Consider the following 23962-nt stretch of genomic DNA (forward strand, 5'->3'; position numbering starts at 1 on the left):
ACAAGCAGCCAAACAAAAAAGGGGTGTTACACAGGAGAATTATGTTACCTCTTGCCTTAAGTTCATCTTCTTCTTCCACTTCTATATCCAGATCATCAAATACAGCAACCAGAGGAGTTTTCAGCGTTGTGTTACTAGGTATTTTAAAATCCTTATAGCAAAAAGATATAGCAAACTTGAATAAATCCTTAGGGTAAAAAAAAACCTTTAATTTTAACTTATACAATTACTAGTAGATGTTATTTTAATAGAACCCTAAGAATTTGTGGTATTAGCAATTATTCTAAAATTGACATTTAATTTTGAAGGAAATATACATCTATGCTAATTAATAGCATATCATCTTGGTTTTATTAATATTTGAACTTATATAAAAAGTTACCTTTTATAACTGACTTTCCTAAATTTAAACTCAATAATTGAGTAATATCATAGCTCAATTAAAATACCTCCAAAATGTACTATCCTGCATTGTCTTTTCAGATCTTTCTAACTTTTGCAAGAAAAAGGTGCAAAATTTTTCATCATAACAAATCAACATTTGTAGATTTCAAATATATTTTTTCTTAATATATATTACTATACTTAGCTTGCACACTCTTATGCTTATTAGTCAAAAAAGTATTTAAATAACAAAATTCCAACATTATTTCCCAAGAATTGGCTTAACTCAGACATTGCAAGTGATGACCTGTTGGCCAAATGCTAGCCTACAGTTAAAAAGAAAGACCCAAAAAAAAAGAAAGAAAATTTGAGCTAAAGTTTAAAATATCAGGAAAGTGCACATAAAGAACAGAATTTTCAATCTGTCTTTTAATATCATAAGATCAAGGCACACTGAACTCATTCAACAACAATCAAATAGAGGACAGGAATATCATAATGCATTTAGCATGTACTCTGGATCTCCAACTTAAAAGCCTTATCACATCTTTCCAATGCAGGCATATGTACTTATACCCACCCACTTATATCTTTACTTTCCTTTCTGGTATCTATAGATACTGAAAATTTGAATAGGTTTCATATTTTTGCTTGTATTTATAAAATAATTGTTTTATAAAAATGGTACATGTTCACTTCAATCTGAAAAAATCTTAATGACATTTGCAAGGTTTCCAATGTTTTATTATTAATACTTAGGTGAACTGAATTCAAACAGCCTATAAATTCTGCACCTCTAAAGAAGTTTATAAAAATAACTTTTCTTCTGAATAATAAAATATTCCAATTCATCAGGAAGCTGTATGAAATTAAGTATCAGTACACTTATTCTACCAGATTCAAAATTCATTAGAATTTTCAATCTTAATCTATTTTGGCAGAAATGGGAACAGATTGGCTGGGGTTGTGGCTCAGCAGTAGAGCGCTCACCTAGCACGTGCAAGGCCCTGGGTTCAATCCTCTGCACCACATAAAAATAAATAAATAAAAAGGTATTGATCCAATACAACTAAAAAATAAAAAAAGAAATGGGAACAGATATCTTATTTAATTTACTTTTAGTAAGTAATGCTAATAATAACTTTGCTTTTATAAACTGTGATCAGTTTCTTACATGATTAAAATTTTAGTCAGCACATCACATCACACTTTTGTTAATAATGTAAGAATCAAAAAAACTTATTTTCGGGGCTGGGGATGTGGCTCAAGCAGTAACGCACTCGCCTGGCATGTGCAGGGCGCTGGGTTCAATCCTCAGCACCACATACAAATAAAATAAAGAAGTTATGTCCACCGAAAACTGAAAAATAAATATTAAAAAATATTCCCTCTTTCTCTCCTCTCTCTCTTTAAAAAAAAACTTATTTTCAAAGTATTAAAGCTTTTGAAATATATTAAACACTTGTGAATAATAAGTAGGTACTTGCGGAAGAAATAGTAATGGTGATAATTTATTGGAACCATTCAATGTCAATCTGGCAATGCAACAAACATTCCCTGTCTAAAATCTACTTATCTTAGGTTATAGTGTGTAAGGCAAGCAATTTATTGTCACAAATGTCAAGCATCAAAATATGATACAAAGATACAACAGAAAAATCTGAGTTGGCATCAAGAACAAATTTAGAACCAGGCATGGCAGCGCACTCCTGTAATACCAGAGACTCAGGAGGCTGAGACAGCAGAATGGCAAGTTTGAGGCCAGCCTCAGCAACTGAGCAAGGCCCTCAGCAACTTAATGAGACTCTGTCTCAAAAAAATAATAATTAAATGGGCTGGGGATGTGGCTCAGTGGTAAAATACCCCGGGGTTAAATCCTAGTACCACACACACATGAAGAAAGGAACCATAATACAAATGCAACATATCTTTTACAATACACATAAGGAAAAAGAAGCCTCAGGGTTAATCAAATCTAATCAAATGATAATCAGAATAAGTTCGAAGTTAACTGTTATAATTTCCTTTTTCTTATTTTTATATGACTGGAAATTATGAAAATTGGGTGATCAATCTTCACAAGTCTATACATGTACTCTAAGTCTCTTGATCCAAAGGGAGAAAAATCTCTAATTTAAGACATACTATATTTCATTATATTCTATCTAATTTTCAATAATTAGTAAAACATTCACAATAATAAAAATGGAGGTAGAGAGGGGAGGGAATAAGGAAAAGGGAACTGAATTAGTACCTTCCATTCTCTAGCAAAGAAGGCCTACCATCCTACAATCAGATTTGCTAGAAATAAAATAAATACTTAAATCATTTTCTTTTCAGATCATTAGGTACTTTTCCATCTTATTTGTTTTTAATCAATACTTTCCTTTTTTTCCCATATTTTTCATTGGTATTTTATTTTGAGATAAGGTCTAAGTTGCCCTGGCAGGCCTCAAACTTACAATCCTCCTGCCTCAGCCTCCCGAATAGCTGAAGTAATAGGCGTGTGTCACCATGCCTGGCCTGCTTTTCCATCTTCTGACAGGTGGGTTTCAATCTCATCTTTATCTATCACTCTATACTCCTCCCAAAAAGGAGAAGTGACACATTGCAGACATTTTTAGAATATGAGTAGGTTAGGAAGGCTTCCTTTTCAAATTTCAACCACATGAAAATTTTTGAAACTGCTAACTATTTGATATCTTAACTAAATGGGTTTAAATTACCTGGACACTGTTTTCCTGTGTTTGCTGAGGTTGTCTTACATGAGGCAATGAAGGCTGAGTTCCTAATTTTCTATCCAAAAATACTTCTTTGCTGCAAGCGTAACACCAGACTCGAAGAGTGGTGAGGTTCACAGTTAGATAATGCTTTGTCTCCTGTATAATTTCACAGGAGAGGGAGAAGAGGAACCACAATTAGATATACTTGAAAATATTTCTTCAAAAGATCACAGAAGATAAACTGCTGGCCTTTGATGATTTGTGATATACCCAAAAGAGCTAATCTAGAAACTCAAAAAAACTGTTCTTCCAATAAACTGCTAAAGCATAGTGAATAGTAACAATACCTAAGTCCATTAGAAGTTACTCTATAATCCATTTCCCCCCACTATTCATTATATAAAGATAAATGGGAAAATGTAAAAGTATAAGACTACTCTGCAGTCAGCAAAGTAAGTAGAATATAAGAAATAATGAAACTGGGGATGCAGCTCAGTGATAAAAACACATTTGAGGCTCTGGTTCAATACACAGCACTGCCCCCCACCCCCCTCCAAAAACAAAAAGGGAAAGGAGAAAAAAATGATAGACAATAGCAAGTTACTATTCTAGGAACTGAGAACAGCAAAATAACAAAACTAACATGAATCAAAGCACACAACAGCAAAACAGCTCAAGCAATAGGGAATATGAGATCTTGAATAAATAAAACTCCAGTCTTTCTCAAGTTAAATTCTGCAAAAGAATTTTAGCCCTGCCTGCAGAAAATGATGTGAGTGACTAATTTCTTGTTCTCCCAAGGCACACATAGCAAGTACCATTCTAGCTTCACAGAAGCAAATTATGTATAATGATGCCTTGCAGTTCTGAGTATTTCGGCTTAATTAATTCTCTTGAGACTTACTTTGTTCATCTTAAGACACAGTTTGTTCGAGAAACTTGTAGTTTAGTATGTGAAATCTACCTAATACTATAAAAGATGCATGCCAGGGCTGGAGATGAGGCTCAGCGGTAGAATGTTTGCCTAGCATGTGCAAGGACCTGGGTTCAATCCCCAACACCACCAAAAAACAAACAAACAAACAAACATGTTAATAATTGAAAGATGCATGCCAGAGTTACACGGGAAGCACCAAACAGAGCAAAACAAAGACGACACCAGTTAGGTGACAGGAAAAGGCAATACAATATGAATCGAAATATAAAGCTAGCTAGACCATGTCATATACTTACATATTGCTCCGATTTCAAAATCCATAACCTCCTAATATTCCAGCCATGAGTATTAAGGCACCTCAATATACCTGGATGCATACTTAAATAAGTATTCTCTGAATTTAGGTTCATTCTAATATTGGTCTTCTTTGCAATTCCCCTCCCTACTTACCAGGACACTTTTAACTCATTAAAAAAAAAAGAGACCAAACTTGAATTATGACTTGAATTAATAATGCTCTATTGACTTTTTCTTTCTTTCAGCCATCTTAAAAATTGTCTCAAAAAGCTTATGGGTATTTCTCAATGGTACAGTGGTAGAGCACAACAAGCTCAGAATATGCAAGGTCCCAGGTTCAATCCCTAGCACGAGCACATGCACGCACGTGTACACACACACACACACATTTACATTCTACACTGTCTCAAAACAAGTTTTTTTTTTTTAAAGTTTTGTATTAAAATATATTATATACATACCTGAGAATGTATGGTGCTGTGATCTACTTGTGATTCACCACAGCCAACATATGAACATCTATTCTATAAATAATCATACAAGAAGGAAAGTATTTTATAACATGAGAATGTATAATAGCATTAAAACCATATTTACAACCAGATCTTAATTACATGTTTTAATGATTACTTTTCATAGTAATTTAACTTAAAGGTACCAGGTACAAAATGAAACCAGAATATATATCTCTAAGTTGAAAATTATGTCACCTCTAATAAAAGGCAAGCATAAAATATCTCAGTGACTAAAAACTCTGTAAGAGCCTTCTAAGTTAAAATTCTTCCAAAATTTAAAGTTTAGTATTTTGTTATCAAATAGTGATGTCTTAAAACCATGCTCATTTATGAAATTCTAAAGTGTCAAAAATTTTTTTGGTTATCATTATTCAGATCTACATTTATACTATCAAAATTTTCAAGGAAAAAAAAAAAATATATATATATATACACACATACCTCCAGGCATGCCCAAAGATTTGGTCCTCTGACTTTACAATCCTGACAAGTACCCTAATGAAAGGAAATTTAAAAAGACAAAATTTGTTATACTGACACAGCCAAAGATATACAATTCTCTAATAACATCATACATTTTTAAAATGAGGATTCATAAATAATATTTTATTAAAATGCACATTTGGGAGAAAAGCCAAGTATGATTTTTTTTAAGAAAGATTGACATCTTACATGAGATTTTTGTATCAAATCTTCTTTTGTTATTTCACCAACTGAATCCAAATGTGGACAATGATTTCGAAAAGCTGACATTTTGTTAGAATTTTTTTCCTGTTTCCCAAGGCTTTCCAAATGAGGCAGTATCTACGGAAAAGTGACCCAAAAATTTTAATAAGAAAATGCTAACATACTAAAAATCATTGGGAGTGAAAAATAACATATGAATGATAAGTTCACAAGTTTGCCCTGCAAGAGTATATTTTCAAACATCCCAAGATAAGTTTTATAATTGAAATTAATCTGAACATTGGAAATTTCTCTATCTAAACATCTTATTAAATTGACACCCATGGATAAATTGGTTCTCCATGACTTTTCCTGATCTTTCCTCCTTCCCTTTTCACTTTTTTAAAAATATTTTTTTAGTTGTAAATGGACATAATACCTTTATTTTGTTTTATTTGTTTTTATGAAATGCTCAGGATCGAACCCAGCACCTCACACGTGTGAAGCAAGTGCTTTAAAACTGAGCCACAACCCCAACCCCCATTTCACTTTTTATAGATAAATAAAAGGGAGGAAATTCAAATTACCCACTTCTGAAGCATTTTTATCCTTTTTTTTTTTTTTAAGATTAATCCTTTGGCTGGAATAAAAATTGAAAAGAAATGTCAAATGAATCTTATTGCAGTGGCATACACCTATAATTCCACCAACTTGGGAGGCTGAGTCAGGAATATCACAAATTCAAGGTCAACCTCTGCAACTTAGCAAGACCCTGTCTCAAACAAAAAGAAAGGAAAAAATAAAAAAGGCAGCAGCAGCAACAGCTCTTCCTGTTTCCTTTTGTAGTTTTGCCTACTCCTGTATCAATCAGTAAATATGTGAACAATTTGAAGTCTTGCCATTTCTTTATATTCCCATCCCAGGCAACTATCAGAATACTTGCCACATGAAGGAGCTTGATGAATGTGGCTTTAACCAAAGCCCATTTCAAGTTTTGTTTGTGCTTCTGGTGACATATCCAACAAATCATTGCCAAATCCAAGTATCGCCCCCATGGTTTCTTTCGTTGTTTGTTTGTTTGTTATCAGAGATTGATTCCAGGGGTGCTTAACCACTGAGCCACATCCTCAGCACCTCCCCACACCCATTCCCATTTTTTTTTTTTTTTTGGTGGTGCTGAAGATTGAACCCAGGGCCATGTGCATGTGAGGCAAGCACTCTACCAACTGAGCTAAATCCCAAGCCCTTTTTTTTTTTTTTTAATTTAGAGGCAGAGTCTCGCTGAGTTGCTTAGGGCCTCGCTAAGTAGCTGAGGCTGGCTTTGAACTCACAATCCTCCTGCCTCAGCCTCCCAGCTGCTGGGATTATGGGCATGTACCACTGCACCTGGCTATCCCTCCATGTTTTCTTCTAAGAGTTTTATAGCTTTAACTCTTTATGTTTAAATCTTTAAAATATCTGAGTTAGTTTTTGTACAGGGTAGGACCCCAATTTTATTCTTTTGCTTGTACTTATACAGTTTGCCCAAAGTCACATTGAAAAGAATGTGCTGCTAGGTGTGGTGGTGCACAACTATAATTCCAGGTATTCCAGGGGCAGGAGAATCACAAGTTCAAGCTTGGCAACTTAGCAAGACCCTGTCTCAAAATAAAATAAAAAAAAGGGGCCCTATCAGGTCCCCTCTAGCCCTGAAAGAGTTCTGTTTCTATTTACACTTGAATAAATCCTACTATTACACTCACTCATCCTTGTCTGTGGATTTCTCTTCAAAAAAATAAAAATAAATTCAATAAAATAAAGAGCTTAGAGGATGTAGCTCAGAGGCCCCAGGTTCAATCCCCAGTATCACAAAAACAAAAAATAAAGACACTACCTTTATTCTTTATTGTTTGCTTACAATGAGTTTCCAGAATCTATTTTGTTCCACTATCTGTTAATAGGATAATAATCTGAGTACAGAGACTATAGACATTATTTTGATATTTTATAGTTACAAAATATACCTCCTCACTATTCCCTTTTAGTTTCCTTGACTATTCTCTGAATATACTAGAAAATATAAATTTTGCCTTTTATTTCCCAATATTGATACCAATTATTTAATTTGGCATTTTAATGCATTTACTAGAACTGGTAATACAACACAGAATACAAAAATGATCATGGACATCCCCACCAATTTCCCATTTTTAATGGTTCTGATGTTTAAGATACTTGCTATCACTTCCTTGTCCATTTAGTTAGAAATGTTTTTAGGCAGGGGTGCAGAGGTAATCCCAGCAAATCTAATTTCAGTGATTCTAATCCCAAGGACCAGGGAGGCTAAGGCAGGGAAGGAAGATCCTAAATTCAAGATCAGCCTCAACAACTTAATGAGAGGCCTGAGAGGCCTCATCAATTTAGTGAGACTCTCAACAACTTAGGAGGATGCTGTCTCAAAATAAAATATAAAAAGGACTGGGCCACAGTGAATCCCACCATTATGTACATCCATAACAATGGGGTCCTAATTAGAGTAAGACATGTTCCATGCTTGTACAATTATATCAAAATGTTTACTGTCATGTATAATTAAAAAAAAAAAAAAAAAAAAAAAAGACTCGGGATGTAGCTCAGTAAAGCACCAGGAGTTCAAACCCCACTACCAAAAAGGGGCGGGGGGGGGGGGTGGAGACTTGATGGGGCTGGGAATGTAGCTCAGTATGCACAAGGCCCTGGGTTTGCTATGCAGCATCAAAAAAAGTGCAGGGGGCGGGGGAGAGGAGTCTTAATGAACTTTATCAAATGCCCTCTCCACAGCTACTCACAGCTCACTATATATTACTTGCTTCATTTGCTGATATGACCTATTTATTAACAGATTTCGTACTTAACGATGCTTGCATTGATGCAATATACCCTATGCGTCAAAATGTATTATTAATCTGTTGCTTCATGCTTATATTCTATTGGCTAGTATTGTATTTAAAGATTTTGTCTTTCTACACATAAATGATATTTACCTATTCTGGTAGCATTTTTATCACAGAATGCATTGGGTAGTTTTGCATCATCAATGGTGGAGAGTAGCCATCATTATTATGATGATGTGTTCTTCATAAGTTAAATGAAACTCAACTGTAAAACCATCTGCTACGATGCCTTTTTCAAGGACCAGTCTCTAATTATCTTTTCAATCCATCGATGGAAATTGATCATTTCAAGTTTTAATCTTTTGGGTAAATTTCACTCATATTTTTCTATACCACCATCCATTTCCTCTTGAAATAACTTTTGAGATCATAGCATTACATGTACATTCTCAAGTAAATCTGGAAAAAAATGATTCTGTTAATCTCTCCTATATTTTTGAAGAGTATATGGTATTTCCCTCCTTCCTAATCTTACATATTTATACTCCATTCTTTTCCCTTCTTTAAAAGGTTTACCTAGTTCCTTGATCTTTGCAAAGAACCAGGTTTGGGATTGATTTATTCTTTCCACTATTTTTGCTCTGCTTCCAATTCCATTAAATAGTTTTATCTTTAATCCTCATATCCTAATTTTGGTTTTCTTAATCTCTAAAGGTGAGGACTGAACCCTTTTTCACTTAATTAATAAAAGTATTTAAACCAACCTAGATGAAGTGGCTCATGCCTAGAATTCCAGCAACTAGAGAAGCTGAGGCAAGTAGGATCACAAGTTTGCAGCCAGTTTCAGCAATTTAGAAAGACCCTCAGCAACTTATAGAGAACCTACCTCAAAATAAAAATAAAAAGGACTGGGGATTTACTTAATTCAGTGGTAAAGTGGCCCTAGGTTCAATCCACTTCCCAAAAAAAGCATTTAAACCAAACATTTTCAAGCATAGCATAGTGGTTGGGTTGTATACGGTTGGTACACCTGTTGTTCCTGTTATTCAAGAAGGTGAGGCAAGAGGGTCACCAGCCCAGGAGTTTAGGACAGTTTGAGCAATATAACAAGACCCATCTCAAATAAGAAAAAAACCAAAAACCCAACTATTCATTTCCTTCTAAGTACAACTTCTGCTGCTTGCCAGTGAAATGGAACTGTTCTCACTGCTTTCTAAATAATGCTCTGAATGCTGTCTCAAAGGAAAGAAATAGGGTCAGTGAATTAAAAAGAAACTTTCAAAAAGATGAATAATTTTTTTTAAGTTTCAAGTTAAAAAAAAAAAAAGCTAAAGTTCTCTTTATTCTGCTACTTAAAGAGAATTTAAAGAGAATCAGTGTGTGTAAATAAAAGGTAACAAATTTGTAGCAAGGCTACAGTGCGTGTAAATAAAAGGTAACAAATTTGTAGCAAGGCTAAATAGTATTCCATATAATTAAATACAATGCTATGAAAATAGAAGGTCCTTAGTTATCTAGTTGTATTAAGTATATTCACTATGTTAACAAAATGATTCTTATATTTGACAAGGATTTATTGAAAGAAAGTACTTAGATTCAGCAGGACAAGACAAAATTTCTTAGTTACTTCAATTCCTTCTCAAAGTACACATCAAAAGAATGTGTTCTTCACACAGAATAAGGCATATCTATTTTCATTCTAGTCTCACAATTGTCAGGCGAGATAGGTATTAAGATACTAAACATCAAAACAGTGAAAACTATCTTAGTCCACAGCACAGATCCCACAAAACTCAGATTCCCTCAAAAAATACAAGCCTGTGGCTCACAGATTGGGAATCACCAAGGAAGCACAAGAAAATCCAAAATTTACATGGAAATTAAGATTCTTCCATAATTTGATCTCATTTTTATCCTTATGTTAGTTTTTTATTTTACGGAGGGTTTTTTTGTTTGTTTGTTTTAATTTGGTATAGAAGACTGAACCCAGGGGTCCTCTTCCACTCAGCTCCATCACCATTCTTTTTTATTTATCTATTTTGAGACAGAGTCTAAGTTGCAGAGGCCAGTCTCAAACTTGCAATCGTCCTGCCTCAGTCTAAGCCAAGTAGCTAGGATTACGCATGTGCCACTGTACCTCACTTGTTCTTACTTTTACAATCTTACATAAATTTTAGATAAAAAGTTCTTTTAGATTTTTTTTTTTATTTTTAGAAGTTGTAGATGGACAACATACATTTATTTGTTCATTTTTACATGGTGCTGAAGATCAAACCCAGTGCCTCAAACATGCTAGGCAAGTACTCTGCCACTGAGCTACCGCCCCAGCCCTCACATAGCTTTTTCTATCTATCCTAACTGGATTATTGAAGTTCTCGTCCATAACAGTGACAATAAATATCAAGTGAAATTTTTTCCAGATGGAAATTATTGCATTCATTGGCTCTATAATATAGAGCTTTGGGGGCTCAACTGCCCATCTGCACTTAAGGAGCTTTAAAACTACTTCTGAAGATACTGCTTTTAATGGAGGGTAATATTCTAGTGCTAAAATCTCCAAGTTTCAGTCTTGGAAAAAAACAATTTGGGTGTGGAGGGTCTTGAAGATTGAACCCCAGATTTACCACTAAGCTACATCCCCAGTCCCTTTTTTTATGAGACTCAGTGACAATGCGTCCCTGCGTTCAATCCACAGTATCAAACACAGTCTCACTAAACCAGCCTTAAACTTTTAATCCTCCTGCCTCAGCCTCTAGAGGAGCTGGGATTACAGGCTGGTACCACCACAACTGGCTCAGTCCTGAAATTCTGTTCTACCATCCTATAATAGCAGACAACCAGATACTAAAATTTTAATATAGGAAAAGCACAGGGACCCATGCTATTAATATTTTGGATATACATAAAGGCATGGTAACCCACTGAGAGTCTTTTAATATTGAGAAACTAAGTCATTCCATGGCTTAGTCTCTTCCAAAAACTCAAGTAATTCATTAAAAAAAAAAAAAAAATCAGTCTCCACAAGGGCTGGGGGTATATAGCTCAAGAGCACTTGCCTAGCTCTTATGAGACCTGGGTTCAATTCCCAGCACCACAATACACATAAACACAAAATCAAAATCAAATTCATGTGACAGAAAAAAAATTATGTCAGGAAGACTATTAACTATTTAATAGATATAGGTAAGATTAATATAAATCCAGCAGAGGTCTTTATTAGCATGTGGCAGAAGTGCTAAATCCTTTTTTGTTGTTTATTTTCAGATGGGATCTCGCTATGCTGCCCAGACTGGCCCCAAACTCCTGGGTCCATGTGATCCTCTTTCTTCAGCCTCCAAAGTAGTTGGAACTATAGGCATAGACCACTATGCCCAGCTACAACTATTCAATATTTTTAACCAAAATATCACTAAAGTTACAGAAAGCAGGCTACTGAAAACTGATTGTAAGCTTAAAATCATAAACATTAGTTGCTAAAGTATTTACGAAAACAAGCTAAATTGACAAGGTGACACATGCCTGTAATCCTCAGAAGGTTGAGATAGAAGGATCACAAGTTCAAGACCAGCCTAAGCAACTTAGCAAGACCCTGTCTCAAAACAAAAAATGAGGGGCTAAGGATGTAACTTAGTTGTAGAGAGTGCTTGAGTTCAATCCCTAGTACCAAAAAAAAAAAAAAAACTACCATGTAAAGTAAGGCTTTAAACTGGGCACAATGGCACACTCCTATAATCCGAGTCATTCAAAAGGAGGAAGTAAGAAGACTTCAAATTCAAGGTCAGACCCCATCTCAAAATAAAAAGATCTGGGGATTGTAGCTCAGTGACAGTGCGCCCCTGCATTCAATCCACAGTACCAAAAAAGTTAAAAATTAAAAATAAAATGAGTCCACAAAAAAGGGATTCAAGTATTTGGATTCTAGATCATAAAAGATATATGAAACAATGAAATTCTTACTCAAGGGCTAGGGATGTAGCTCAGTGGTAAAGCACTTGCCTTGTATACTCAAGGCCCTGGGTTCAATCTCCAGCACCGCAAAAAAAAAAAAAGAGAGAGAGAGAGAAATTCTTACTTAATTATCAGCAGAAAATGTTTTAGAATAAAGTGGATAGCTGGTTTAAGTGCATTCATTATATCTTAGCACATATAAAGGGCTTAAAAGAGAATGATAATAGTATTTAATAAATAAATGATAACTATTATAAGGAACAAGTGAAAGCAAGGAAGTGAACACACACACACACACAAAAAAAAATTGCAGAACTTGATACATGTGTCCTAATTATTTGAACATTATCACCAAAGAGGAAGTCTTTTTCTGTAAATCCAATCAATTGTGAAAATTTTGATTCCAATATAGATAAATTTTCAAAGAAGCAAGTTGTTCTCCATAATTGTTGCACAGGTTAGACAACCAACTGTCATAAATGTTTCATGAACAGCATTTTACAATAAAAACTCAAGATTCTGTGATTATAGAAAAATTGATTTATCAATAGTTTTAGCTTAGACTATGATTCTAACAGTTCCAACTAATTTAACTAGTTCAAGGGTATAGAAGAACATTTTGAATATTATACTTCAAAATTATATTAATAGCAAGAATACAATGATTCCTCTTTCCATAATTATCATAGAATAAAACTGCTATCCAATAAAGGTAAGCCAAAAAAAAAAAAAACTGATTATCAGTGAAGAGTGTAATAACAAGTAGAAAAACATATTTCATTTTGAATCAAACCACAGTAAGTATTTGTGGAGACATTTTAACCTATGAAATCTGCTGACAAGCTTTTTTTTCAGTAATAGGCATTGAAGATTGAAGTTAACAAACATCTTAAAGAACCATGTTTCTTGTTCTTTAAACATTTTTGTAGAATGAGAAGATTACAGTCTCACAAACAGTCCTAAAATTTTTACCCAATCATTCTTTTCACTCAAACCATAACAAAGAAATTCAGTAATAATTTATTTCCCTCTTTCTAGAAAGATGTGTCATTGGTCCTCAATAGTCTAATTAATGAGAGCTTTATTAAGAAAACTACATTGTTGATTAGCTGATTCTTTACCTACAACCTACCTGTTCTAGAATCTAATCTTTTGTTTTTATAATCTAATATTAACAGTGCCACATTAATCATCCTAAAACATAGCTGCAATACGGCAAAACTTACATGAAATAAAATCCCTTGAGATTTATAAATCTCAATTAGCATTTCCTACAAAGAAAAAAAATCTGTTCAATGAATGACAAAGCATGGCCAATTCTAATATTATCTAAATAATCATGACAAACCTCAGAAAGAGAAAATATGAATACAACAGAGTTCTAATAAGAGGCTCAAATAAGATTATGTTAACTTCCATCCCAAGTCTCACTTCTGAGTAAGATAGAGGGTTAATAAGAAAGAGTACACTGGCATTAAGGGATAGTCATTAAAAATACTTATATATGCTATGTAGGAACATGGAAAAACAAATGCAATCAACCACATTCAAGTGAAAACTACTTGAAGAAAAAGTTTGTCAACCCAGGTGTGGTACCAACTAGTGAAGTTAAGGCAGGATAATTCCAAGTTCAAATTCTCTTTCATAATTTTATAAACAATTAAAAACTATTTCGTGTTACATTCGGTCCCATATTTTCACCATATACTGTATTTAAGGACTGTGCCAAGCCCTGCAAAGAGACTAATTCAACAAAAGCTTACAATTAAGTATGGGCTAAGCATTATAAAATCTGGTGGGAAGGGGGCTTGAAAAATAGCTCAGTGATAGAGCTCTTGCATAGGATGTGCAAGGCCCTGGGTTCCATCCTCAGCAAGCGCGCACACGCACACACACACAACCCGACAAAAAAAGTGGAGCAGGAGTGCCAGCATTGTTCTACTCTCTATCCTATTATCTTTTGGGAAGCCATCTACACTCTACTGCTACTATCCTCAACACCCTGCAATTCTTTTATTCTTCTGACATAACTAATTTGACGTCAGTTCTCTATCACAAACTATCTAACTTTCAAACCTCAGTACCATCTTATGATTCCCTGCTTACTGTCAGTTACCAAATTCTACTGTTTTTCACCACTTCACAGCCCACACTTCTAGAACACAAGCTAAATTCAGGCTTTCATTTCACAGCTGGATTATTCAAAAGAATGCCTGTTAATAGACAGAGTTGCTACCTGGCCCCATATCCTTCCAACTTACCTCAGTTTTCAATTGTAACTTGTTTGGGAAGTTTCTAGGAGCACAAACAGCCTCCTACCTCAACCATTTCTCTGCTTCTCTCCTCAGTTCTCCAGCACCTTAAAAGCTTGCTTAGTTCTAACCAGATCAACTGGGATATGCAGGGAGTATTTCAGGGGCACTCTCAATCAGTAACGACTGAGGGTAGGTAGAAAAACAGCAAGGCCCCATGCCATTGGCAAGATAATTCTGAGGCAGTTACACAAAAGTCTCCATAGTTTTATGCCCTTGGTTATCCATTCATTATTGGCTTTTTTCCCTTTTCTGACCTTATTCCCTCATTTACACTTTCTGGCATCTCATCTACATCCATATTGTCATCTTAAGGTCTGAGTTCAATCTATGCTTCAGAGAAGTCCCAAAAGTGATGCTGTCTGTTATATGCATGTATTAATTCCCAACAATATATACAATGAATACATGTCAATTTAAAAAAAAAAATTGACAGTGTCAAGATTATCTTAACCTGAAGCCACCCAACAAATCTTTTAGTCTATCTTCTCCTAATTACAGCTCATTCTGCATCATGTGGATCACATCTCTTCTGGTCAAATACCTTGAAAGAAGTTCTTCTTAGTTTAATTCCTATTACTTACATAAATCATAAATTATCATCAACCAAACCGTTATTCTGATCTTTTCACAAATATGACTTATAAAAACCCATTAAGCATTCATACTTGAAATGTCCTCTAGGTCATTGGTATGGGGATGGTGAGGGCCAGCAAACAAACAAACAAACAAAAAAAACCACCCTCCAATGTTCACCTGTCCAAAACCTTTCAAAGCTCATCATGCTGGGAATGTGTAGCTCAGTGGTAGAGAGCTTTCCTAGCATGTGTGAGGCCCTTGAGTTCAATTCCCAGCACCATGAAAAAGGGGGAAAAAAAAAAAAAAACCACCTCATTCACCTCAAATATTACTATTTCCACCAAGGCCCAATCACATGTAATTGTGTGCCTCACCCAAATTCTCAAGAATTTTTATAATTACCAATAAGGCACTTACTGCAGTTGTATAAAAACAAACTACTTTGCTTGAGTACAAGATCTTGGAGTACAGAAACCATGTTCCACTCTTTATTATTTTTCAAAGGGCTTTGCCCTCAGACTCAATTACTGACCAATTACTTACCTGTCTTTTGTTGTTGTTGTTGTTGTTATGTTTTGTTTTGGCCAGACTGAACCCAGGGCATCGTGGAACCTAGGCAAGCACTCCACCATTAAGCTATATCCCCAACCCTTTCTATTTTGAGACAGCCTTACTAAATTTCTGAGGCTGATCTTGAACTGTGATCCTTCTGCTTCAACCTCCCAAGTAGCTGGGATTACAGATGTGTGCCCAGTGACCTACTCAGTCTTTTAAAATAACATTTAAATGCAACATTTATTTTGATATATGTGTTATTTCTTAAATACCACTAGTATTTAAGTATTCTTAAAATACCAATTCTCATTTATATATATAAATGTATGTATGTGTATATATATACACACACTATATTGCACATAATACTAATTGTCATATATACATTCTCACACACACACACTATATTGCACATAAATCCAAGTATCTTCTTATAGATAATTAAACCAACAGCACTTATCTCAGGCTCTTTTTGGAACTTTCCTACTTATTAAAATGCTCCTGCAATCACATGTAGATTTTTTAAAGTTTTAATAAAATAGAGCTGTTACTCATTCCTTTCTTTAAAAAAATAAATAAAAGACATTTCACATTTCTCACCAAAAACTTTTCAGCATATTACAGAGTTCATTTTCCCGCAGTCTGTTTTATGTGATAGGTCAGTCACAGTGCTCCAATCTTAAACTATTTGAATTCCAATTTACATCAAGGCAGCTGCTTTGGCAACATTATTTCAGGCTTAAAAGAAATTCTGATCCTTACACAATCTTGAAATGCTTCTGACATGGGGAAAGACTATTTCTTAACATTCTTCGGAAGATTGGCATGATCAAATAAGACTGTGCAAGTGAAAGGTCACTGAAAATTCTAGTAGTAATACAAAATATAAGAACTATCATTTCCATAACACTATTTTTAAATCACCTATTTATTACCATCTAATTCCACTGAACTGCAGTTATGTAAAAATATTTGTTTATTGATAAATTATATAGAAAAATTTTTAAAAAGAGCTAAAAAACACACAAATCTGAAAGTTGACAATAAACTAGATCAAAAACAAGAAGCAATCATAACTATAGCACACCTCTGACACACAAGTCAAATATTTTAATCCAGGAATACTTTTTGTACTCTTTCTTCCCCCTTTGTGGTACTGGGGATTGAACACAGGGGTACTGAATTACATTCCCAGTTCCTTTTATTTTCTGAGACACAAACTGGACAAGTTGTTGCAGCTGGACCTCAAACTTGCAAATCCTCCTGCCTTGTCTTTTTATTCAATCCTGACAAAGTAAATGAAATAACATAAAATTCCCAGCATAGTGTAACTTACTTTTTCTTAAAATTATCATTTTTTCAATAAGATTCCAATGCTTCCCTTATTTACAGTAACAGCATGAAATCACTAACAATATTTATATTGGGTTCAAATTAAATAGCCCGCTACGAACATGATTTGGTCAGACCTTCGAGATGATACAATTATGCCATCTCGATCAGAAATGGAAAGAGGCCAGCCTCATTACTTTTTGTAAGACAGCTTCCTTTAAGAAAAAAAATACGATGAAGTGAAAAATTCTATAATTCCGCATTTCTATTATGCAAAAATCTAGAAATTCCTGTAGTAAAATTCATCTTTTAATTCTCTGCTCTTGCCAAGATTTCACCCTCCAGCTCAATTTTTAATGCTGATTATATGAAAGCGGAAAGTCCCCAAAATATTTGAGTGCGAAAGAGTGTTTTTGTTATTTCAGAAATATTTAAAAGCGTGGGAAATCAAACATTATGGAAATTTGCTCCAAACAAAAGCTGCTGATGGACAGACGGTAAGACTGGACTTGACCCAAACAAACACGATCTAAGAAAAATTCCAGGGACGGTGACACTTCGGTTTTCTCCTTCAACAATGAATAACGGGGCCGCCCGAACGGGTCTGGCCGCCCCAATAGCGCCGCAAAACGAAACCCAGAACTGGAACCGGCGCGCTGCGGGGCTTTCAATGGCCCGCGCCCATTGGGAGGGGCTCGCCGCCAGGTGGGGAAAGCCAGCAAAGGAACAGAGACCCTCTCCACTGCCCACCTCACCCCTTCCGCCTCCAGCTTCCAAGGGAGCGCCCCCTGGGGACCCTCTCTCAAATTAACTACCGGTTCTCGAGCGCCGCCAACCCCTGGTGGAGGGGCCACCAGGTTATTTCTGCAACGCACAGTATAGAAGGGCCGAAGCCTTACCCCGAGAGCATACCTCTACCCCTGACCAAGAAAAGGAGGCCGCTATAGTGGACACAGCCCCGGCGCGCGGGAGCGAGAACCGAGCCCGGCCCTGGAAGCAGGCGAGGAGCCCTAGGAGCCCTAGGAGCCCGCGCCCCTCCCAGACAGCGCCGCGCTCACCTCCGCGGCCTTTCCCGCGGGCCCCGCCAGCGCAGCCAACAGTGGCCTGTGGCCGCACCTCTGCAAATGCCTCTATTCCTCCCCGCGTCTTCGGAGAGAAGCGATGTCGTGTCAAGAGGGCCAGAAAACGGCTCCGCAGCGTTGCCCGCGGGGTCCCCGCCTTCCGAGCCGGCCACTTCCCGCAGCAGCCGCAGCTTCTTCCGGTGTCTCTGCGGCCGCCGCAGGCGTCTCGGGCGTCTCGGGCGTCTCGGGCGTCTCGGGCGGGCAGGGCGGGGCTGTGCGGAGAGCCGGCCGAGGGGCGGGGCCGTGGAGCCAGACCCAGGTGCAGAGACCCAGGCCTGCCCTTGCCTCCAGCTTCAGGGGCAGCCAGCTGTACATATTGTGCAGTATTTTAAGTCGTGGAGCATTTTTCGTTTTTTATACATATTCTCCCGCTCTTTTACAGTTACACTACACTATCATTAAGCCTTGTCTTAATGCATTACAGAATCAGCATTAAGATTGACCACTGAATGACCTGAGGTTTGCGACCTCATACAAAGAAATTTTAGACTTACCTCAATTCGGCTGTATTCCCTCCTCTCCTATTTCTTCTCCTAACTTCTTTCGGACTTAGATTCTCTGGAAGCAACTGTATTTCTCTTTTTACACATATGCAAAGAAGAAATTCATCTCTACCATTTTTCCCTAGGCCAATCAAGATCAAATGAAATATTCATTAAAACCTTAGTATTTGCTTAGTGTCTAGAGCTTTGGAGGAGACTTGCCTTCTACTTATGTAACTGTTAAAATTATTTCGATTGATCTTTGAATATGTGAATAAAAACCATTAAATTAACAAAAGTTGTTAAAATTGCCAGCTTCAGTCTGTCTGATTACCTCTAACTCTTTGATCTCTACCTGGGAGCATGTACTCAAGTGTTGTGTAAGACATTCGGTATTCTTCAGGAGAAGGGAGAAAATATGGAAATTTCTACTTATATTTATTTTATAGTAAAAAAATGGAAAAAAGAAATGATCATGCGAAATTCTACATAGGGCTTGACAGTAGGCCTTTATTCTTACCACAAATGATTACCTATCCTAGGTTCATTAAGAGGGAATACAAGTTTCACAATTTGGAACATGGTACTGCCACTTTTCCTTTATCTTCACTGTGTTTCAAAATACTGCATTTTACATGCTACAGGATGTCAGCAATATGGTGGTTAATTTTTATTTTATTAAACATCTAGTTGTTTATAATATGTATATATACTGTTCTGTGAGGAGATAAGGGAAGAATCATAAAAATCACTTGTTCTGAAGCCTAATGAGGTGGCTCATGTCTGTAATCCCAGTGGCTCCAGAGGCCAAGACAGGAGAATCACAAGTTCAAAACCGGCCTCAGCAACTCAGTAAGACCCTGTCTCTAAACAAAATAAAAAAAAAAAAGATAAGGCTGGGAATGTAGCTCAGTGGCTGGGTACCCCTGAGTTCAATCCCTAGTCCCCCCCCCAAAAAAAAATCACTTGTTCCAAATGTTTTGGGAGGCAAAGTCTTGAAAAATTCTCTGATTTAAAAGAGTTTCTCTTTTTTCTTTTTTTTTTTTAATTTCTTTTATCTTTCCCAGTACTGGAGATTGAACCCAGAGGTGCTTTATCTTTGAGCCACATTCCCAGCCCTTTTTATTTTTTATTGTGAGGCTGGATCTAAGTTGCTTAGGGCCTTGCTTAGTTGCTGAGGCTAGCTAGCCTCAGCCTCCAAAATCACTGGGATTACACCATGATGCCTGGCTTAATTTAAATTAGTTTTATAGGTTTATTCAAATAAAAACAAGTGTTCTAAACCGGGTGTGCACATGTCTGTAATCCCAGAGGCTGAGGAAGCTGAAGCAGTAGGATCGAGGGTTCAAAGCCTGCCTCAGCAAAAAGTGAGGCACTAAGCAACTCCATGAGACCCTAGCAGTATACAAAAGACAAGAGCTGGGAATGTGGCTCAGTGGTTGAGTGCCCCTGAGTTCAATCCCTGGTGCTAAAAAAAAAAAAAAAAATTAAGTGTTGGGCTGGGACTATAATTCAGTTGGTAGAGTGCTTACCTCACATGCACAAGGCCCTGGGTTCAATCCTCAGCACCACACACACACACACACACACACACACACACAAAGTGTAGTAAATCTTCTGACTTTTACTGTGATAACTATTGATTTTTGTAATGTGCTACCTAACAAAAAAAATTTAATGTCTTCAAAGTAAAACAGATATTTTTTAAATGACTGGGACATAAGTGCATTTGAAAGATCTGAGTGTTGAAAAAAAGTTTGAAAAATGGGGTGTGGAAATGATTTCATCATTAAGTAAATTATGTTTAAATTAGTTTTATAGGTTTAGTCAAATAAAAACTTATTTCTGTCTCAAAAGATATGCCTAAGATATGGAAAGTCAAATCAGCAAATGGAAGTTATTTGAAATACATATAATTGATAAGATGCATATACATAAATGTATTGTATTTCCTCAAATCTAACCATCAGGTACAGTGGCCCATGTCTGCAATTCCAGTCGCTCAGGAAGCTGAGAAAGGACTTTTGCAAGTTCTAGGACAGGTTCAGCAACTTCATGAGACCCAATCTCAAAAGAAAAAATACAAAAAGGTGGGGGTGTTGCTTCATGCTAAAGTTCCAGAGTTCAAGAATTCAATCTCCAATGCCACAAAAAAGAAGGAAGGAAGGGAAAAGAAAAAGACAGATAACCAAACAGAAAAACAAGCAAAGTCACCTCTCCCAAAATTCCTGCATTGAAAATTTATTATGATATGCTCATCTTACAGTGTTCTAGCATATTCAATTAAGCCCCCAAATCCCCCCACAACCCTGCTTAGTAACTAAGGTCCTTTATAGCTTACCTGTCCTAGAGGGGTTCTAGGGCACTATTCAGGGAAGGCAAATGATGTATCCATTCAAAGCAGATATGAATGGTGCCTAGGTGAGAATAGGCAAATATCTCTCATAAGGACACCATGTCAAGTCCTTGCAAGGGAATGGTCTTCATGAAGCAAATGCACTCTGACATAATTCAATACTTCTGCCAATTTTATCTTCCACAGATTCCCACAATCTCATTTCATGCCTGGGTATTTACATTTTAATCTTTTATCATTCAGTCCAGAATTCTTAATTCTTTACCCTTCTTCAAATAGTATAAATGTATGTATATATGTATATTTGTGTGTGTGTGTGTTTACGGAGTACTGAGGTTTGAATCCAGGAACATTCTACTTCTGAGTTACATCCTCAGCCCATTTAATTAATTAATTAATTAATTTTGAGATGGGGTTTCATTAAGCTGCCCAGGGTGGCCTCAAATTCATGATACTCCTTCCTTTGCCTCCCCAGTAGCTAGGATTAGAGGCATGTGCCATCATGACAGGCTCAAACGATATCTCTTGATAGATTATAAGGGAGCGCACTCTCAAAGGGAATTAAACCATTCAGCTGCTCTCTCTGAGAGAAGAAAGCATACATTCCATCATGTGCATATTCAGCTGAGTCACACTGATTCTGTAGTGGAATTCTTGAGGGGCCACTTTGAGAAATAAACCAATTAACAAAATCTCCTCTCTGAGAGAAAAAATATTACATATCCCACAGTGTAGATGCTCAGTTGTGTTACACTGATTCTGAAGTGGAATTCCAGAGGAGCCATTTGTGGAGAATACAGTATGAATTGTATGACCTAAAGTTATGCATCAGACCCGATACTGAAGTCTCTGTTAATGCAAGGAGGGGGGAAAAAGAAATGACAGGAAGACAAGGAGGAGAAAAGGAAGGTTAGAAAGAGGGAGGGTGGAAGGAATATAATTGAATGCTCATTTCAAAACAAATGCCTTCTCATTTTTGCAACTGAGTAATGACAATTTATAACAACAATGCAAAAAACATATTTTTAAGGGGAGGCAAAAGGGGGCTGGGGTGTCACTTGGTGGTAATATGCTTAGATTGTGCAAGCCCTGAGTTTGATCTCCAGAACCACTGAGAAAAAGAAGGGATAGGATCTTGCTATGTGGCCCAGGCTGGCCTCAAACTCCTGAGCTCAAGGGATCCTTCTGCCTCAGCTTCCTGAGTAGCTGGGACTATAGGCATGTGCCCCTCTGCCAGCCAAAATATACATTTTGATGTTCATGTACCTGAGACTTCATAAGCTTATACAAATGCCATTCCTGAGTCAGGTATACTTTTCCAGGTACTCCCATTCCCTTTCCTTCATTTACTTCGTGGCTCACTCCTACCTAATATTTCCTGTTTAACATAGTTCTATTCACTTCATTGTTCCCATCTTAGCATTCTGTTTGTTTCCTTCAGATCATTTATTATAATATTTAAGTATTTTAAGGGTTTTTTTTTGTATGCTTAGTTTTTTGCCTATTTGAACTTAAGTTCAATGAGAACAGTCATTATTTGTTTATCCACAATAGCACGAGAGTCTACCATGAAAGCACTCAAATATCTCAAATAGGGGTGGTTTTGCCCTCTCAAGGTGGTAAATGACAATATCCCTGGGGAAAAGTAGGACAAGAAGGAATTGGTCACATTTCTTGATGTGCTATTTTGAACTAAATTTAAACTGACTCCTTATAACATGTTTTTCGGTTATAAGTGCCAGATAAACTATTTATTTTTCTTTAGTTGCTAAACAAGATAGGTTTTATGGGGGCAAACAAAAAACAACTTTCTTCTTTCTTACTGTGGTCCCCAAAAATCTCTGAAAATCTCTCTGTACTCCTAGGACAAAATCTTAGGCAAAAACTTTAGCTTTTCCAATTAGTCTCATATAATGAAAAGTCCTCCAGTAATTTATTAAAAAATTTAAAACCCTAGTATTAAAAAACCCTGTCTAGCTGGGCACGGTTGTGTATGCCTGTAATCCCAGTGACTCAGGAGGCTGAGGAAGGAGGATCACAAGTTCAAAGCCAGCCTTAGCAACTTAGAGAGGCACTAAGCAACTTAGCAAGATCCTGGCTCAAAATAAAAAAAAAAACAAAAAAGAGCTGAGGATGTGGCAAACAAACAAACAAAAAAAACCTGACTGGTACCATGTCAAAATTCCCAGACTTGCCAGGCCTGGTAGCGCATGCCTGTAATCCCAGAGGCTCAGGAGGCTGAGGCAGGAAGATTGAGAGTTCAAAGTCAGCCTCAGCAAAAGTGAGGTGCTAAGCAACTCAGTGAAACCCTGTCTCTAAATAAAATACAAAATAGGGCTGGGATGTGGCTCAGTAGTTGAGTATCTGAGCTCAATCCCTGGTATTCCCCGACCAAAAAAAAAAAATCCCAGACTTACAAAACTCAAAAATTCTCTGCTGCTCCTCCCACTCTCCCTGGCTGACCAGCTTTGCTTTTCCTTTTTTTTTCTTTTTCTTTTTTAGTACCTGGGTTTGAACTTGGAGGCTCTCTAACCACTGAGCCACATCCCCAGCCCTATTTTGTATTTTATTTAGAGACAGGGTCTCACTCAATTGCTTAGCATCTCACCATTGACTCGCGATCTTTCTGCCTCAGCCTCCCGAGCCACTAGGATGACAGACATGTGCCACTGCGCCAAGCCTAGCTTTTCATTTTGTGCCCATCCAGGGTGGGAGAAGACAAGAACAGAAAGAATCTTTCTGGACTGGAGTAGTTTTTTTTAGCTTGGTGTCACTTCCCTCCGAGTACAGCTGTCTTAAGAAGATGCTTTTTCTTGTGAAGTTGAGGCTCAGTGATTTATCCTTCTGAGGGGCCACTGAAGACATACATTTCAGTCCTCTGGTTCTTGGGGACCCATCCCTTT

General features: G+C 36.6%; 1 protein-coding gene across 9 annotated transcripts in view; it reads right to left on the reverse strand.

Moving 5' to 3' along the window:
* The window catches only part of Usp33 (ubiquitin specific peptidase 33), a 63201-nt gene that overhangs the window by 32934 nt on the left and 6305 nt on the right, over nucleotides 1–23962 (reverse strand). For 4 of the 9 annotated variants that reach the window (XM_046443174.2, XM_058578935.1, XM_046443173.2 and 1 more), the window contains exons 1-6: nucleotides 18159–18358; nucleotides 5529–5660; nucleotides 5298–5351; nucleotides 4803–4865; nucleotides 3111–3263; nucleotides 49–151 (exon numbers count right to left, since the gene is read on the reverse strand). In XM_046443174.2, coding sequence (XP_046299130.1) covers nucleotides 49–151; nucleotides 3111–3263; nucleotides 4803–4865; nucleotides 5298–5351; nucleotides 5529–5609 — 454 coding nt within the window. In that variant the 5' untranslated portion in view covers nucleotides 5610–5660; nucleotides 18159–18358. Of the gene's footprint in view, nucleotides 1–48; nucleotides 152–3110; nucleotides 3264–4802; nucleotides 4866–5297; nucleotides 5352–5528; nucleotides 5661–18158; nucleotides 18386–23962 lie in introns of those variants that run through there. The other 5 variants (XM_058578938.1, XM_058578936.1, XM_046443176.2 and 2 more) reach the window with 3 other exon arrangements.

Source organism: Marmota monax, unplaced genomic scaffold (assembly GCF_021218885.2).
Source record: "Marmota monax isolate L192 unplaced genomic scaffold, Marmota_monax_Labrador192_F-V1.1 WCK01_AAM20220418_F8-fsc00046, whole genome shotgun sequence".
NCBI classification, from domain to species: Eukaryota; Metazoa; Chordata; class Mammalia; order Rodentia; family Sciuridae; genus Marmota; species Marmota monax.